At 36.3% G+C, this 17731-nt stretch overlaps 1 protein-coding gene and 1 long non-coding RNA gene across 7 annotated transcripts in view; one reads left to right on the plus strand and one right to left on the minus strand.

The window, feature by feature from the left end:
* Window positions 1–17731, minus strand: part of MESR6 (misexpression suppressor of ras 6) — an 841969-nt gene that overhangs the window by 89056 nt on the left and 735182 nt on the right. Inside the window, exon 8 of one of the 5 annotated variants that reach the window (XM_022083363.2) lies at window positions 12376–12868. The exons of the other annotated variants lie outside the window; for them this stretch is intronic. Coding sequence (XP_021939055.1) covers window positions 12787–12868 — 82 coding nt within the window. The 3' untranslated portion in view covers window positions 12376–12786. Of the gene's footprint in view, window positions 1–12375; window positions 12869–17731 lie in introns of those variants that run through there. 5 annotated transcript variants of the gene reach the window in all.
* Window positions 1–17731, plus strand: part of LOC110839329 (uncharacterized) — a 140521-nt gene that overhangs the window by 23287 nt on the left and 99503 nt on the right. The window contains exon 1 of one of the 2 annotated variants that reach the window (XR_002546438.2): window positions 7216–7429. The exons of the other annotated variant lie outside the window; for it this stretch is intronic. This is a non-coding gene — a long non-coding RNA (uncharacterized LOC110839329). Of the gene's footprint in view, window positions 1–7215; window positions 7430–17731 lie in introns of those variants that run through there. 2 annotated transcript variants of the gene reach the window in all.

Here is a 17731-nt window from a genome sequence, read left to right on the forward strand (position 1 = left end):
GATCGATGGGCATGCCGGGAGAAGGGGTCGACAGACGGACGTACATCCGGACAGACGGACGGACGCATGGCCCCTCCCAAACCAAATGAAATGCCGGAATAAATTGCAGCTCTTCCCCCAGGTTGGGGAGGAACCGTTTCAAATTCCCGCGGAAGTCGAATGGGATTGGCCCCGGCATTACGCGTGCATGGAGACAACGCGAAGCTGAGAGGGACATGAACGAAAAAAAATAATAAAAATGGGAAAGTCGATGATGGGATGGTAAGAATGAAGGGGAGGGAAGCAAAGGGACTGAAATTTTATTTTACGGAAAATATTCCTACCTCTTTCTTCCTTCCCCCAACCCAAAGATAAAAAAATGACGAACTGTCGGTCTCAAGATCTGGAGGAAGACGCAAAGGAAGTCACATGGATGCTTCACGGAAGAAACAGTCCATGGAAAAGCGACATATATTCAGTGTTATGGAACTCAGGTCTGTTAACAATAACAGAGCCAGAGAGATCCAGACCTCTTACAGATTGCAGCCCACAATTTAAAATATGTATTATTTACATACCGTACACGCATTTATCTTAATTTATTGTTGATGCAAATCTTATAGCAGGACAATTGAAATGTTTTTCCCTCCTATATGGTATTTATTGTCTCACTGTTTCAAATTATTTGAATTAAGATAACTCATCTACTTCAAATATATTCTTTATTTAGCTCTATGTTGCTTTATCTTTTTACCATTCAGAAGACGTAGTACTTATATAATTTTCTTTCATTCACCGTCAAATTAATTTAGAGTTCAGATATTCGACAAAACTGTCATTAGTGCACTATTTTCTTTAACCCTTTAAAACCCAGTGGCAAATGTATCTACCACTTGCTTTAATAATAATCAGTAATTATTAATTTTGCCCACAGTGTATTTATGAGTCTAGCATGATTACCAGAATAAACATAGATATGTGATCCTCTTAATGGAGACGTATTTTCTTTGTAGTAGGAACTGAGTTACAGGATGATATTTAGACAAGCTTCGGCTTGAAATTTATCATCATAACGTTCCTTCCATTCTCTTACAAGTGACTCATATATTCAAATAAATTCTCCTTCCGGCGAATTTAATCTTTAAGATCAGATTTTGAATCCTGTATATGGTCACTTTCTTATTAATACGTTTACGTACTTAATAAAAAATTATGTCTACATTACTATGGTAGGTGATGTTAAAAAATTCTTCTTGGAAACAAAATATTCTTGGCACTTATTCAAAAATATATCAAGTTAATATAATGGTCCAAACAATTTATACAAAACATTGGTTTATTCCTCTATTCGTAGAACAGAAAACATGTATACAAATATTTCGTAAAGTAAAGAACAATTTATGACTGGGTATAGTCAAAGAAATGGAAACTACTGTCAGCAACCGCATTATCTTCAAAACAGATACAGCACTGATTAAAAATATACAAATTCTTCTATCATTTTCACGTATCAACCCGAAACTTTATAAACGAATCAAAAAACTTTCAGGCAACGATAAATAATGAACAACGTCTAAGATTTGAGTTTCTGATTGTGGTGACACTGTCCAGTGTAGTATTCTGGATTTTGCGCCATGCGGTTAAAATAGAAATACAATAAAAATGGACGCCAACGTTACTCCAAAACGTGTGGTTTTGTAGGTGGTTACCAGTGTTCTTCCGAAACGTCTGTTACCACCCATAAGACTACATGACATCACAACCCACATGACTAGACTCTACAATATAAACATGGATAAAATATCCTGTAAAATTAATTGCCAATTAATTTTTCAAACACGAAGCATATAAACACTGCAACTACGTAATAGCCGCGAATATAATAAGAAAGCAAATATCCATCATGAAATTAGTTTCGTCGGCTTAATCTTGCGAGTAAGGACATCAACATGTAACAATAAAAATAGTTTCCTACACCATTTATCTTTGAAATTGCAAGTTGCTCCTTTCATATCGTTAGATTCGGGGGGGAAATGATGGGACAGGTTCGAGAACTTCATATTCATTGCTGTACTCAGTTATACATTCATAAAATTCGGTCACGCTCACAGTCACATATCATACCACTGAAATATGAGAAAGCTACGTTTACAGTAACATTACATATGTTTAGCAACGAGCCAAATTTTGCCAAGAAGTATTACGTTTTTCCGTTAGTACTGATATCATATTATTGCCTAAAGCGATCACAAGCTCCGTATAAAAAACGATAGAAAAGAATCATGGCGGCTAAGTTGTCACTTCTGCTGTAGTTTTTTTGTGTGGAAATTAAGTCCTCCATCCTCCACCTTGAATGTCTTTTTGTTCCATCTAATTCACTCGGCATAGTCTACGAGCATTTTGGCTCATTCTTTTTGCTTTGATGGTTTTGCATATTATTTTTTTATCTCGTTTTATTTTACTATATACTTACTCTTCCCTCCCTGTGCTTATTTGCATATACCGTTCCTCTGTTCGTGACATTCCCACCCTCCACCCCTCAACAAGACAGGGTACCAGTCGGCACACACAGGATGTATCGCATTTCTTTACCTTCATTAAGGGAATTATAAAAGAATATTAGGATGTAGGCAGCAGTGGAAGGTTTTCAATAAAAATTCGCAAGAATATAAAACTGAAATTCCTTTATAATCTCATAACGATAGAAAAAAACTTTGTAAAACGTGAAATTCGATGTAGGTAAAATTTATAGCAGTGAATGGCCGAAGGTTAAGATATTACATGAACTTTAGACTGTGAAGTTCTCAAGACATAAAATATGTTGATTGTGTAGCAATGCAATCTTGCAGATAAAGTTACACGGCGTCACAACCCAGAAGACCACATTCGACAACTCTTTTCACAGACGTCAAATTCACAAGCTTACAGAAACAGTGAATATTCGGTGATTTCAATGCCAGAATACTAAGACACAATTTCCTACATTTCTTCTATTCTTCACTGAGAGATATAAAAGGGGCCATCTTACCACAGAAATATGCTGATATTCTTCTGGTATAAATTAAAGTAAAATCTGGCCAGCTTCTTTTAAGTGAAATCGACAACTATCGCATACATATAAAATATTTACTTTATTCAGCTGTATTCTATTAAACAGACGGTCAAGAGAGCAGTGTAATTAGTGACAGAGGGAAGGAAAAAATGTAAAATCTGTTCCTCCCCTGCTTAATCCTATCTATAATGATGTGATATCGAATCCAGATTCGCTTAGTGGGAGGTCTCAGTAACGACCACAAAACCAAATTACACGACCAATAACCTGACGTCATTGGCACCATGCTACGTATTTGTTTGACCGGGGATGAACTTAAATTTAAAATCTTCACCTTACCTCATGCAGTCAGTTGATTGCTGTCGTGTCAGAGCCTATAGTATTTTTCTGTTTGTCTGTTATGTCCCTATTAATGAGACATTATACAAATTTCGTAATACGTGCTGCCAAATATGCTTATACATAAATCTTTAAAGTTATTCTTCTTGGGTCATTTAATGACGCTTCATTAAATTTTAAAGCTGGTTATGAATGAATTAAGATTATTTTCAGGAGATAGTGAAATTCCGAAATTTAATGCAGCTCTGCCGCCAAATTATTAATTTTATAGATGGAGATTGCTGTCTTCTGGGCTGTTGCGCTGCGTAGTCTGGTTGATGTTAGCCAACGATTCAGAGGTCATGAATTCATCGCCTGATGACGGAGATAGCATGACCTCTGTAACGTTGGTGGACATCTACCAGACTACACAACGCAACAACCCAGAAGACAGAAATCTTCATACTCAACGCTGTGAAAACCTCAAATCTTACAATTTTACAGACATTAAAATATGACAGTTATCAAGTAAACTGCAACATGTTTCTGCAGGACTAAGACATCTTCAGGCTGTCTTTCGTGTTTTAACATAAGTACTGTATCATATATGACTCACTATAGCAACTTACACTTCACCTTCCCAAAATGAATACACAGGAATACACATGTATTTCGCATATATAAGAGATTTACAATGGTTAATTTAACAGTTTCATATTAAGAGTATTAAGTCAATGACACAATTAATGAATTATAACACAACACAATCTAACATAATGTTACATTATACTCATACCTTGACTAAGCAGAGCCAAACAACGCTATTTAAATATATGTTGCCCCAAATCAGCACCAAATTCTCTCTGCTATTAAATTCAACGATAAGTGAATTTAATGTTTCACGATGTCCTTTTCATGTATTCTTCCGTATTCCTGTTATTCTTCGTCTCAAGTTTTACAGTTTCATGCTATATCGTGGTCTTCATAGATTCTATAATCTTGGTTTAATCATTAGTAATATGCGTCTTATGAACTCATGGCGTATGTTTCTATAGAGTTCTATGTTATCTCACTTCTTCCAAGTTAAAATATAATACCCAGCACATTCCTCTCAATCCTTCTACCCTCAGAAAGAGAGATTCACACATTTCAATGTCAGGTTTCAATGCACAGGTGAAGACAAAAATATAATAAAAGTCGGCTGCTATTACGTGCTTATTCAGCTGTTACGTATTACAGATTCTCCTTACATAAGAAGTAAAATACTTTTCCATTGCATTTCGAATTTAATGATGACAGCAATTACAATGTTTGTAGTCAATTTACAACCCTTAGTCTAATAAATCAAGAAGTCTGAGTTCAATCTTGGATGCCGCGAACACACGAAAAAATAAAACGCACACAAATTTGACAGGGAAACCACCTGCAAGGACGATGGTTGAAAATCAAAGCGTTTATCGGAAGACAGACGAAAACGATTCCTTAAGACGTCAAGTGCCATCGTGTGACTGTATTGTGGTACAGTGGCTTTTATTTTAACGAAGAGAAATCATAATGTGATCACATGACTGGAAACATTCTTGCAAGAATCAGAAGAATTTATTTTCCTATGTGCATTTTCTTATCTCGAAATAACTCCATGGAGCAAAGGCCTCTTTGAGAAGACCAACTGGTGAAAAAATTCCGTGAGTTGCCATTTTACGAAATTTTGCGTATGAAACAAACGAAAGCAGAAATCCAGATAACCTAACTAAACTGGAATTACAACACATGAAATATTACACCATTTTATCTTATCTGATTATAGCAATATTTTGCATTAAATTAATTCGAAGTACGGATTTTATTGCCTGATCATAGTATTAAGTCAAACATGTCATTTTCACTGACCTGAAGGTCATATAATTTAAAAACGTATACTATTAATAAATACTCAAAATATATAAAAACATAAAATCCAGTAACAACGGGATCCCATCGTTTTCTCAAACATTTATATTACTCATAATTTTTTTTATTTTTTTTATTTTTGTAATCCGATTCAGCAGTAGAAGAAGCAAAACAAATTTCAATTCACAGATTATTTTCCCCGCTCTGTCAAAAGAACAAACACATAAAACATTCAGTTAAATGGCAAGAGAAACATCACAGTGGCGGAGATAGAATATTAAACTATTAACTTAACAGTTACAGCTCCATAAAATGCGTTTCTTAGAAGCCACACAATAAAAGAGAACTGGGAAGTCAGTGCTACACCAACGGTTAAATTGCTTGAAGCTAATTTCGTCACCAGTTCTACTTCTTGAACGTCTCTGTTAACTCCGCTACGAAGAGGGTAATAAGTTCCGTGCCTCAGGAGGGCACACAACTGTTCCACCTTCAGAAAGACAGGATCACGTTTTCAAAAAGGAGATTGTATCTTTTTCCGTAAGCTCGTGATATTCTTATTCTCCAGCGGAGACATGACAGGCGAAATTAACTTCAAATGTATTTCTGAGCCAAATTCTAGACACAAAAAGTAACAAATGTATTTATTTATTTATTTCGAAAAAATATTCTCTTTTGTACCCTATCCCAATTGCACACACGGGTATGAGCCTTCGGCATCCATAAAGGCGAGAAATGTTTTACCCACCTAGCGACTGTTAGTTATAAAATTAATAGTTTTTCAAAATCGTAGTGGATGAACAAGGTCCAGTACTGACAGAATTTTACGGGAAAAAACTTAGGCAAGGATTCGGAAGAAACTGGATCATGAAGTGCTGTTGTAAGCGAATACTTGAAGATAAAAGAGGAATATAATTTGTAATGCAGTAGTATTAGACGGGAGTGACATACAGCATGATAAAAGAGGCGAAAAAATGCATACAAAATTTTCGTCGGGAAACCTAAAGGGAAGGATATTAGCGCAGACTATACAACAACGTGAAATATATTTTATATGAACAGAATGTGAGGGTATCGATTGGATTCATGTGGCTCAGGATAGAGACCACTGACAAGAGCTTGTAAACAAAGCGAACTTGCTGGATCCAAACAATGCGGGCAATTCCTTGACAAGCTAGAGATTGTTAACTTTGCGAGCTCACAGCTCAAGCGAGTTATACACCACGTGACATAACAAACGTGCATGGAATTCAACTACAAGACAGCTGCAAGTAACATTCTCAAGGATTAACCCCTGTTCTTGATCCTGCTGACTCCATGTCATTGCGGTTGGGTGGTAGAGGGGGAAGACGTTTCAGATGGAGGAACATTGCTACCAAATATTCAGTTCATTTTCACTGAATATACCTAATCAATTACACCACTTGTCTGCTGAAAATGTAACTTTTGTTACACGTTCTACTAAGATCACGATGCTGAATTTGTATTCAAAATGTCACTAAGTTACAATTTCTGAACACATGTTTTTTGGCGTATGTATGACAAAAAAGTATTCCAGTAATGTTGAAGCCTGGGGTTTTGTTGCCACAAAATTAATTATTTTTGTATACGTCAACTCTCCTTATTCACCGTTACCATCGTCATCATCAGTACTTCAGGCCAAAGGCTATCCGACGGTCGTGTCATCGTTTCTTGGATCTTCCTGTCGGCCTATATGCTATTATTGTTTGAATTATTGTGATATTTTACTTAAATGTACTTATGCATGTCAACATTGCCAATACCCACAATTACAAATGGTTCACATATTATTTGTAATGAACACAAATAAGACATGTTCAAACTTTCAAGATGGATATGGTTTAAAGATGTTACGAATTTACTGTAATATAAAGTATTTCATCGTAAAGAGTCCAGGATTGTAACTAAATGTACCAAATATAGAACAGTTCAGATATTTTACCGGCTAAAGGGTCATCGTCTCTAAACGGGTAGCCGAACGGAACAATCTGTTAGTTCATGTTTCCAGCCAAGAGATGGCAGTAGATGGGACTTTGCGAGAGAGCCTCTTTCGGTATCGACCACTTGCGTCACAACTGCAGCCGCTAACAAGGACTGAAAATGGATTATTTATTTTCATTTAAATTGTGACATAATCTACTGAATGAAAATGGAGTAAAGCACATGTGGCAGGTATGTAATTCTGATTGGTCTGATAATCAAATATACAACGTAACCGCATGTGAGGACACATACAAACTGAAGTGTTCGGATTCTGGTTCAAAGCCCGATCATAATTACCTGATAGTGGACACTGTGTAAGTTCTATTGCGTTTGGTTGCATTATTCTGAATGATTTAATTGTTTCGTTTGCAAATTAAGCGGTTCTTTTATTCGGAAAAGACCATAGTTTAGAAGAAATAGATCTAAGTCATTTAATAGAACATCATTTCAAAAAAAAGTATATTTAAAGCGAGAACACTACAAATACGTAACATGAATTAACTCTGTGTCTAAGCACAAAACCTTGAAAACGTGGAGGTAAATTCAGTAAATTCAAAACGTCTGTAGTAAATGGAGACAAGTAGCTATTCGTGAAAGATCATCCGAAACCAATGAACAGAAATAATGATGGGTTAACGCCAGAACCTGTTTGAATGTGAGAGAGAAATTAGAAATCTCTGCCCTCGCTGGGTACCGAACCCCGGAAATTAAGACGGGTAATATGAATGTGGCAACTCACCTATGTTTATGACTAACCAACAAATTGTAAAGATGTCAAAAACAAAGATCCTTATTTTGTGAGCACAAAACAATACTATCAATGATTTTGATTAGTTCGTAGGTCGCGTAAGACCGATGTATCAACTAGAAAGCTACTGAGTGTCTAATGAAGATCACAATTATGCACGGTACATTGCGCTGGAGATGAAGAGGGTATTTCAAAGCATCAGTGATCAGGAATTGATGAAACCACAAAACTCTCAATCAGAATAACAAAGAGATTAAGAAACCTCCCATGTTGGAGAAGGCCAAGGTCCTTCAAGAACTGTAGAACCACAGATAATAAAAACAAAAGTGTCAGGAGAGTTGAGGACGTTGAATAATGAGAAGGTCCATAATTTGTACTATTCACCATGTATTATTAGGACAATCCAATCACGGTTGAGATGGGTGGGACATGTAGCGCGAATGGGGGCGATAGGAAATGCATGCAAAATTTGGCTGCATACCCCGACGGAGAGAGACGACTCGGAAGACGGCGGCGTAGACGGGAAACTATTAAAATGGATCCTAGGTAAATAGGGTATGAGGGTACGGATTGGGACAATCCGTCTTAAGATACGGACCGGTGGCGGGAACTTGTGAAAACGGTGACAGGCCTTCAGGTTCCATAACAGATGGTGATTTCTTGAATAGATGACCTCACTATTAGCTTCTGACGGAGGAATTCGCTTCACGGAGTTAAAAGGAGTATTTGAAAGCATACGGTAAATGAGCATAGCTTTATTTATAACAAATGTCTTAAGGACAAGGGAACAACAAATTATAATAACTCATTAAACTTGTAAGCCACCGAACTCTGCAGATCACCTGCGTTAAGACAGAGGGCTGTATTACAGCGTTAATTATTTAGCAAGTGGGACAGGGGAAGGTAATCTAGAAACTGCACATGATTTACAACCACACACAGTTAAAATTGGTCTCCAGTGTGGGGCAATGAAGAAGTACTAAAATTAGTACAGCCCTATAAAACTCTCTAGTCAGCTGAACCTTGCAGTGAGCACCAAGTTCTGAGACGGAAGGTTGATTTCACCGCAAGCAAAATCTGCTTCTGAAAACGACTCTGTAATGACAGAAAGTAATAACTGCATGTCCTAGAGTGTCCTTTTTTAAGCAGCAGAACACATATTTTATTTCCGAGACTTAATAGAAGTTTCGTGTAAAGTGGCCGTCTACATTATCGACTATCGACAGAAATTAAAAGTTTACGAAAACTATTAACGATAGACGTTACATAAGTCATAGAATGTACAAGAACTTTTTTCACATCTAAATGTTAAATCCGAATACAGTGATAATTTGAACAGACGAGACCACTTTGTAGAATCATGTGCATATGAGAGGATGTTATTATGGAGTGGATTCATCTGCTGTAGATGTAAACTAAAACAAAACAATGAAACTTCGGAACAGATGAAGGACGGGAAACATCTCGGTTATCAGACTGTCTACAGGTTCATTGACTGACTATTCCATAAATACCCTGTTGTTATGGTTCACGAAGGATCGCCATCCTCACAGGATTCCTTCGTTAGACTACGTGTCATTTTCATCCAAATACCCTCTTCCCACGATCAATTTTAGTATTATCCTTGTATTAGAATAAGCTGTTTCAATCTTGAGTTAATTTCTTCAACATCGCACTCTGCTTTGCCGTCTATCACTTTCTTGAAATCTCCACCCACTCACAGAGAAAGTCATTAACTCCCAGCCTGAGTGGTCATCTGCAAGATGGGAGCTAACCTCAGGAGATTGACCTGTGTAGATCATACCCGACCAACTGTTATACCTCTAGCAACGAGGCAGAACAAAGGATGGAGACGTTCATTCCCTTAAGAAAAATATCAATAAGTGGCAATGCGTCTGACTTGCGTACGAGAAGTAACAGCTTCGAATCCATGCTAAGGCATATCACTATCCTGAAAAAGTTTGGTAATGAGTTTGCTTAGTTCCTTTAAGAAATCGCCGATGAGGTACTTTAAAATATGCCACAGGGTCTTCAATCTTACTCTACTTATTGCACTCGAAATAATATAATGGGTTGATAAAGCGTCTTAAAAGAAATTATCGATGATTATGCTCTGCGTGAAATCAGAAATATCAGACGTAGTTCACAAATGTCAAGAGGATATTTTGCATAGTCTGGAAATAAACGCAGGAAAATCTAAGTAGTTATATATTTATCGTCGACAGAACGTAGAACAGAATCAATAAATCCTCCCAAAATATAACAAAGTTGGAATGACAAAACGGCAAATCAAAAATATATTCATTAGGAAATAAAGAGTAGATTATAGTCGGCAAATGTTTGCTATAGTTCAGTTAAGAAAATACTATAATTTATCAGTCTTTTGCATTTGCATGAAAATTTCTGTTACCATATGAAAAAAAAGATTCTGAATGCATGAAGCGTGCTGAGGAGATTTTTTGGAGCTATGAGACAGAAGTAACAGGAGGCTGCAAAAACTGCATGGACCATAATTTGTATCCACTGCTTATTATTTTCCCCCTGTAACTTCACTGTTCTCACAGAACCTTACTACATTAACACACAATAAATGCGTAACCATTAGTAGCAAGTTCTGCTAACCTCAAAAATAATGGCGGGGTCCAAACTCAATTTACGATGACCACAAATAATAAATAGCCTAAGCAATTCTAACTACTGCCAACAATGCTATAACCTCTGGAATATTATTGTAATAAACACGGCGTGTTACACGCGAGATTTTAAATGTCTTCAGAAACTGTCCATACACTGTCGCCATCTGGTAGTGAGGAGCTGTATCAATAGCAAAGTATAAACCGTACCTGCAACTATATGAGACATATTTAGGCGTATATCTTAATAGTCAGGATAATAATATATTTTAAAAGTAAGACTTGTGTTGCTTGTAGAGATTTCTTATTTTTCAGTCTACCAAAACAGATCAGAAAGGTAAATTAAAATTCATTAAAGGCGTCAAAACATATTGCGTGAAACGAGAAAGAGCTCGAAAAGAAACATAAGTACATTGAATTTATTTAGTAATTTAAATTTAGTATGACAAAAGTCATTAATTAAATCTTGCAACCGTATTCTTCATAAAATATTATTAGGTAACAAAATAAATGCAGAATAGGTAGGGGCATGTAGCATGCATGGGGATACGATGTGTGACAGTGACGGTGATAAGAAACCTAAAGTGATTACTAAATTAAATAATATTTTCAGGAAGGAAACCAGTTACTCCGACCGGTAATTAGGTTATGGGAAGGTTTGATGTCAGATATCGGTGCAGGAACAATGTTCTTTTACTCGAGAATATCATTAGTAAAAAGTTGGTTCAGGAAAATGGATGAGATACGAGGTTTAAAATTATGGATCCCAAATTTTATTCTCGTGACCACGGTAATGAAACAACACACTGTTGGATCGCGTGAGAAGCAGTGTGGTGAATTGTTATTAGCGTCATCCTCTTCTTGGTTGTTGCAGCCAGGAAGGCAAAGGTCACTTTGTAGATGGACTGATACCCTGAACAAAAAACTGGACCTCACACGCCATCAGTATAAAATATCTTTCATGCATGCATCTTAGGATCAAAGTCTTTTCTCTTGATCACACAGAACGATAAAGTACCGGAAATATTAAGAGCATGGCTACCTTATGCGTTGTATCGCCGTTTTGTCAGTCTGATAGAAGTCTGCCAAAGTTGCAGAGGTGCTTTCTGCCTCCATCATCAGGGCGACGACTTAGCCACCCGATGGTAGAAGCAGCCATTTCAACGTTTAATTGAAATTTAGTCAAGTTCCTCATATCGGCTAACAGTACCGTTTATTAATAAATTCTAAACCACTGGAATAATTTTGGGGGAAATTTAGTAAAAGTATTATAATACTTGAGGGCATACAAACATTTTCACTCCTTAACATTCTGTCATCAATAATACCAACTTGGTGGCTGTGCAAACGTCTGAGGAGGAAGATACGCTGATGTGATTTAAACACCATAACGCAATGACTTAAAATTGTGTGTGGTGATGGACCATCGCTAAATATAAATTGTGTAGTTAATTTCCTGTAAAATGTAAGACAGCAAGTCGAATAAAACCCGAAATTTGTATTTACCTCACAGTTTGAAGGCGGTAACTAACAAACTACAAGACCTAGATATATGAAATATTTTAAGAAAACAGATCATAAAACATGACCAAATTTTACATGTTAATAATTACAAACATGATAACATGAGGAACTGGGGTTATATCTAATTAAATGTAACAGGAGATTATTATCTGAAGATATGAACATAAATAAATCGATAATTTATCGTTATTAATTTACATTAGCTGCCACCCTCACCACATACAGTGAAGTATCTGAATAAACGTAGGCATTGGCACAGAAAGTTTAACCCAAAACTTCTTGTTTCGTTCTTAACAGAATTCTACTTGTAGCACTGTCAAAGCTAACAATGCAGCAACATGGTGTTTAGAATGGAAGTGGTTAAACACGAATTTCATAACAAACTGCATTCAATGTTCTGAACATGTAGCAGATAACGATGATCTCTATAAGGCAGATATCTGGAAATTTCGACTTTGCCATTTGTATCATTTATCCATTCAGTCAAAATCATTGTTTCTTCATGGCCCACAGATTATAAAACCATAATATTCCGAGAATTCCTATCCAATTACAAGCGGGAGGTGAAACGTTTTAAAAATTACAATAATTGCATACAGATTAAATTATCGAATTTTCGACAAATTGAAAAGGTTTAAACATTAATCGGAGACGATGATTGGCATTAGGCCACAGTTTTCAAAAAATGGTTTATCCAGGACAGACGCAAAGCGGACGGTATAACTGAAACAGAAATCCAATTTGTAATTAGTGAACAGAGCGGGAAGCCGGTTGAATGCTGCATACAAATAAACGCAGGTGTCAAAGTAGCCAATGACTTACACAAGTCAAAATGAGGGGGGAAAATATTTCTGGCAAACAGAATTTGTTCTTTATTGGCCGCACGTATACTGCTGAAGAAGATTTACAATTAATATCCATCGCCTATTATTATTAGAATTATTAAATCAAGGATATAATGGGTCGAAATTCCGGTACCAGATATCAAGTCCGCATTAAGGTCACTAACCCCCAAAATCTTTGATGTCACTATCATCATTCTTAGAGGTACTGGCAAAACCACCAGAATTATTATATTATGCGTACACTTCCTAACTTGTACAAAATGCGAAAAAATACATTTATATTTGAATATCACTTCACGTAATATACACGGCACGTGGCTGGTACAAGGCAGGTTTTAGTTACAGATAGCTTCATAACTGAACAACGAACCAGTAACAAATGTGACTGAACTGCCTGTCCAATGAAATATCTACATATCTACCTCAAGCTTGTCCTTTATTCTTTGTATATATTATAAGAGACCATGACAGTGTTACAAAGTGACTTTAGAACTTCTGTAAAAATCCGAAACAGCTTCCTACACCGGTTGAAACTCATGAGGGGATTCTAGCAAAGGTCAAGGACAAGGTTACCTCTTGAAGTATGGAGTGCTTATCGGCAAACGTGCTGCAACTGACGTAACGTTATTAAACTGACCAAGAAAGAGATACGCGAAAAGGAAATAGAAGGAAAGGAACGAACAGTGGAATAAAGGAATACAGGAAGGAAGATACAAAAGTCTAATGGAGACAGGAAGCAAGAAAGAAAATAAGAATATTAAACAAAAAGAAACTAAATAAATAAGAAATGAAAGAGAGAAACAAAGGAAGAAAAAGAAAGAGAAGCAAAAAGAATGAAAGAGACAGTCGATCGAAACGCTCTCGCTGGGTGGCGCAATGTTCGCCCATCATATCCACCGTACATTCGTATTGCCCGCTGCCGAGAGATTTTTATGTTTGATAAAACAACGTAACTTACCCATCGACCTTACAATTTCGTCCGAGAACTGCAATCAGCCATTCCCTTGTTATAATCTGGTCATCTACAGAAATCTATAGTAATTTTAAAAGTCCGTCAGGCCTCAGCCTGGTACCAAGAATAATCTCAGAAACATACGAAAACAAGGTTAAATCAGCGTAGTATCACAATATTCGGGGGCCAATTCAGCTTTTGAATCACACCAGCACTTCGTTTTGTAATTGAGGATCATAACGCAAATCACTAATTATACACAGTTAATGAAACAACACAATTAATGGCGACAGGACATTTTGCATTCGTATTGTGGTATTAATTTCGGTTTTCAAGCGACAAGAGCCCATATGAATGATGGGTGTAACACACATAATGTCCTAGATGACCAGGAAACTAGTAAGGTCGATGAATCGTTGTCAGGGAGTCAGTTGCGTCGATAATCAGGAAAAACTCTGATGTTACGGAGACCTTTTTTACCTTCGTTCCTCAGGAGTTGTTTTGAATGACAAAATTACTATGTGGGTGGCCTATCTGTATATACATACAGAAACCTACATACAGTGTCCATGGAGTCAGGTCTACAAACATATTTACATCACGTATTTACCTTAATGTGTGAACTAGGTTGGAATTCTGTATTTTATTATATCGGAATATAAGTAAAAAATTAAGAGTTGATAAATATCAAATGAAATTATCAAGTTATGATAATGTCGGTTGTGGCATCCTGTAGTTTTATCGGTGATTAAAACGTTTTAGAAGAGCATACAGTATCCACCTTTAGTGCAGAAGTCAAATCTTCAAGAGAAGTTTAAACAAATCAGTATGTAAATGTAAGGAATCTAAAAATGTAAATACATATCATACGAACTTCGCAACTGAATGGTCAGAACACCGGCTTCGTATTTTGCAGGTCCCAGACCACAAAAATTGTGCTGGGTTCCGGTGAAGACGATTTTCGTATGTTGGAAACTTCTCCGGTAGAAGACCAGAGACAAGAATATCATTTGCTTCTTTCCGATGAGGAGATAACAGGTTAAGACTTCATGACCACGAGAAAAGTATCCTGAGTTCGAGTTGTAACAAAGATGATTTTACACAAATTAGAAACTAATTTCGGAAGATGACTGAAGACAAATGAACTAATGATGATACAACAATAGTTCTAATATCAGAAGTTTTATTAGAAGGGAAATACCTCCTACATCTATGTAATGGGACAAGAATTCAAAACCAGAATATCCAATTAAACTGTAATTTAAAAAAAAAAACTTTTGATAGTTTTTCGAGGTAAGTGATGTGCAAGGTTCACTGTTACGCAGAGCGCTGTATCGATTGAATGTAAGCTAAAAAAGAAGCAACAGACATTCTACCGCTCTCCTAACAACAACTGTTAGTCACACTGTCGCAAAATTTTTCATAGACAATGAGAGTACGGAGCCATATCGAAGCATAGCTCTAAATACTACTCGTTCTAATTTCGAAGTAAATACAGCTTCTGTGACAATTTGTAAGAAGTACTGAAAGGTATTCATTTGAAGAACAATAAAAGAAGAGGTTGAAGAATTGGTTTAAAGAAAGAAAGAAAGAAAGAATAAATAAAAATTTCTACTTTATATAAGAGTTTCCCATTACTGTCTCCAGAGTAAATTTACTCATAACTGGAGTATGCATCTAGCCCCCAAAATATTTATCTTCTTGTGAACTCTCAATATGGATCGTTTCCTTCTCCTCTAAAAGAGATAAAAGAGACAACTTCAGCCATCTTGAAGTGAAACAGTGTGTAATGAGCAAGACAGAGTCAAACAGAAACTTTTATTTCGACAATATCATACATTTCATTAAGTAAAGTTTATCTCTGTTTTTGCGCACAAAAGCACAAATATCCATGACGTCAGCACAGGTTCAATGGCATGCCTGGAATGTTCAACTTTACGCTGCACATAGATGCATATCAAAATCTGACAGAAATCACAACTATCTTTACCAAGGCTTCATTTTCCACACAAAAGGAAAATTAATTCGTTTGTTAAAATATGGTTAATTGATTTATTCTAACAGCGGACTAAATTAATATAAAAATTAATCTAATTTCAAACCAATCTAAAATGAAACAAGACTTTTCGTTCAGCCCTTAACTTTTGCAGTCTTCTACTGAAACAGCTAAAGTATTTCTTTGCAGATAAAGTGATCAGTTGTAATAAAATGGTTGTTAAATTTTTTGGATCTAAATGTTGCGCCGTGTAGTCTGGTAGAAGTTGTCGACGTTTTAGAGGTCGTTGCTGGCTCCATCATCAAGGTAATGATTATGGGGGTCAGCAACAACCTCTAAAACGTCGACAACTTCTACCAGACTACACGGGGCAAAATCCCGGATAGCAGCTATCTTCGTACAAGAAGACACTGTATAAAAATTGATACTGTTAAAAAAAAATTCTTGTTTTCATAAATAAATGGGACTTGACATCTATTTGTAAGAGGCTGTGGGACATTCTGTGCAGCCTTGGTTCACATCGTGACCAGCTATAGGCCTAGGTATAGAACTAGATGGTAAGCACTTTGAAACAGTAAGAGTAAGAAATTAATTGGATTGTTATTTTATATTTATATTCATGTTAACATAAAAGGAAGACAGAAGTAAAAACTCTTGAACTTGTCTCTTTTTTTAATTTCGAAATGGCAATACTGCGAGGCAGGAAGAAAGAAGGTCACTTCCCTCTCACTTCTTCTGGGAATAATACGGAACAATAATTTGAAGGCGCTGTCTCTTGTTAATGATGACGAAACAGCTCGACGCCCAGCCCCTCGCGGAGGCCCGTTCAAGTCGTCGGAATTAGACGACAATTGTGTTCCAGTTTTTGTTTTAATGAGACCCTGTATTTCCACTTCATTTCAGGTGCTATAATGGCCTTTCGCAACGTCTTTACTTTTACGTCTGCTTCGTTTTCATTTTATTCTTTTGTTCTTATATTTCTAAAACTAATTTCATTTCTTTTCTTTCCCGGGCTCCATCTTTCAGATACTAGACGTTCATATATATCGTCTTGGAACACAAGATTAACTCAACTGTGTGAAATAAATGAGAAAAAATACAACCCTGAGGAAGGTAAAAAATTGGACGAGAAATTCAAAGTACAAATGCGAATTTGGGATGTATGAACAGTAACTGAGTATTTGTGGCAGGAAGTGCCACCGGCTTACCATTTATTTTAATGATTTAATGGAAGGGCGTGGATGGATATGTAAATATCCTACGTATTAATGCCATCGGGAATCGCATGCAGGACATGAAATGTAGGAGAAGATCATTCAACTATACTGAAAGCCTCATACTGACTCAAACATCCCGGGATTTCCGTTGTCTGACTCAAACAAAAATCAGCAGTTAAGTGTAATTTCCACGCGATCAAATGCTCTGGAATTTTACTCAAAATAAAATACTGTCCCACGACCCAAGACCAATTTATAAAATATTAATAAACACTTGCATAAAGTTAAATTACTACACCCCATTGAGTGCTATGGTTAAGAATGCGTGGAAGTATAATTACAATCCATACTTCTTAATGCCACTGTGCTTAATTAAGCACAGTGGCATTATTTCACACTAATGAATTATGGTACAGTAGATATTAAGGAAAAATGGACATCTGAGTTCTAAATAAATTATTTCTTTGTATTATAAATTTAATTTTGGTTGATATAAATTGAATTTTACTTACACCTACGAAAGATGAACGAACGGATAACTGAGAAACAAGTGACCAATCATGCTTAGCTGCACTA

This window comes from Zootermopsis nevadensis, unplaced genomic scaffold, assembly GCF_977971745.1.
Source record: "Zootermopsis nevadensis isolate Lab colony 2312 unplaced genomic scaffold, Znev_1.0 Znev_ptg000017l, whole genome shotgun sequence".
NCBI lineage: Eukaryota > Metazoa > Arthropoda > Insecta > Blattodea > Termopsidae > Zootermopsis > Zootermopsis nevadensis.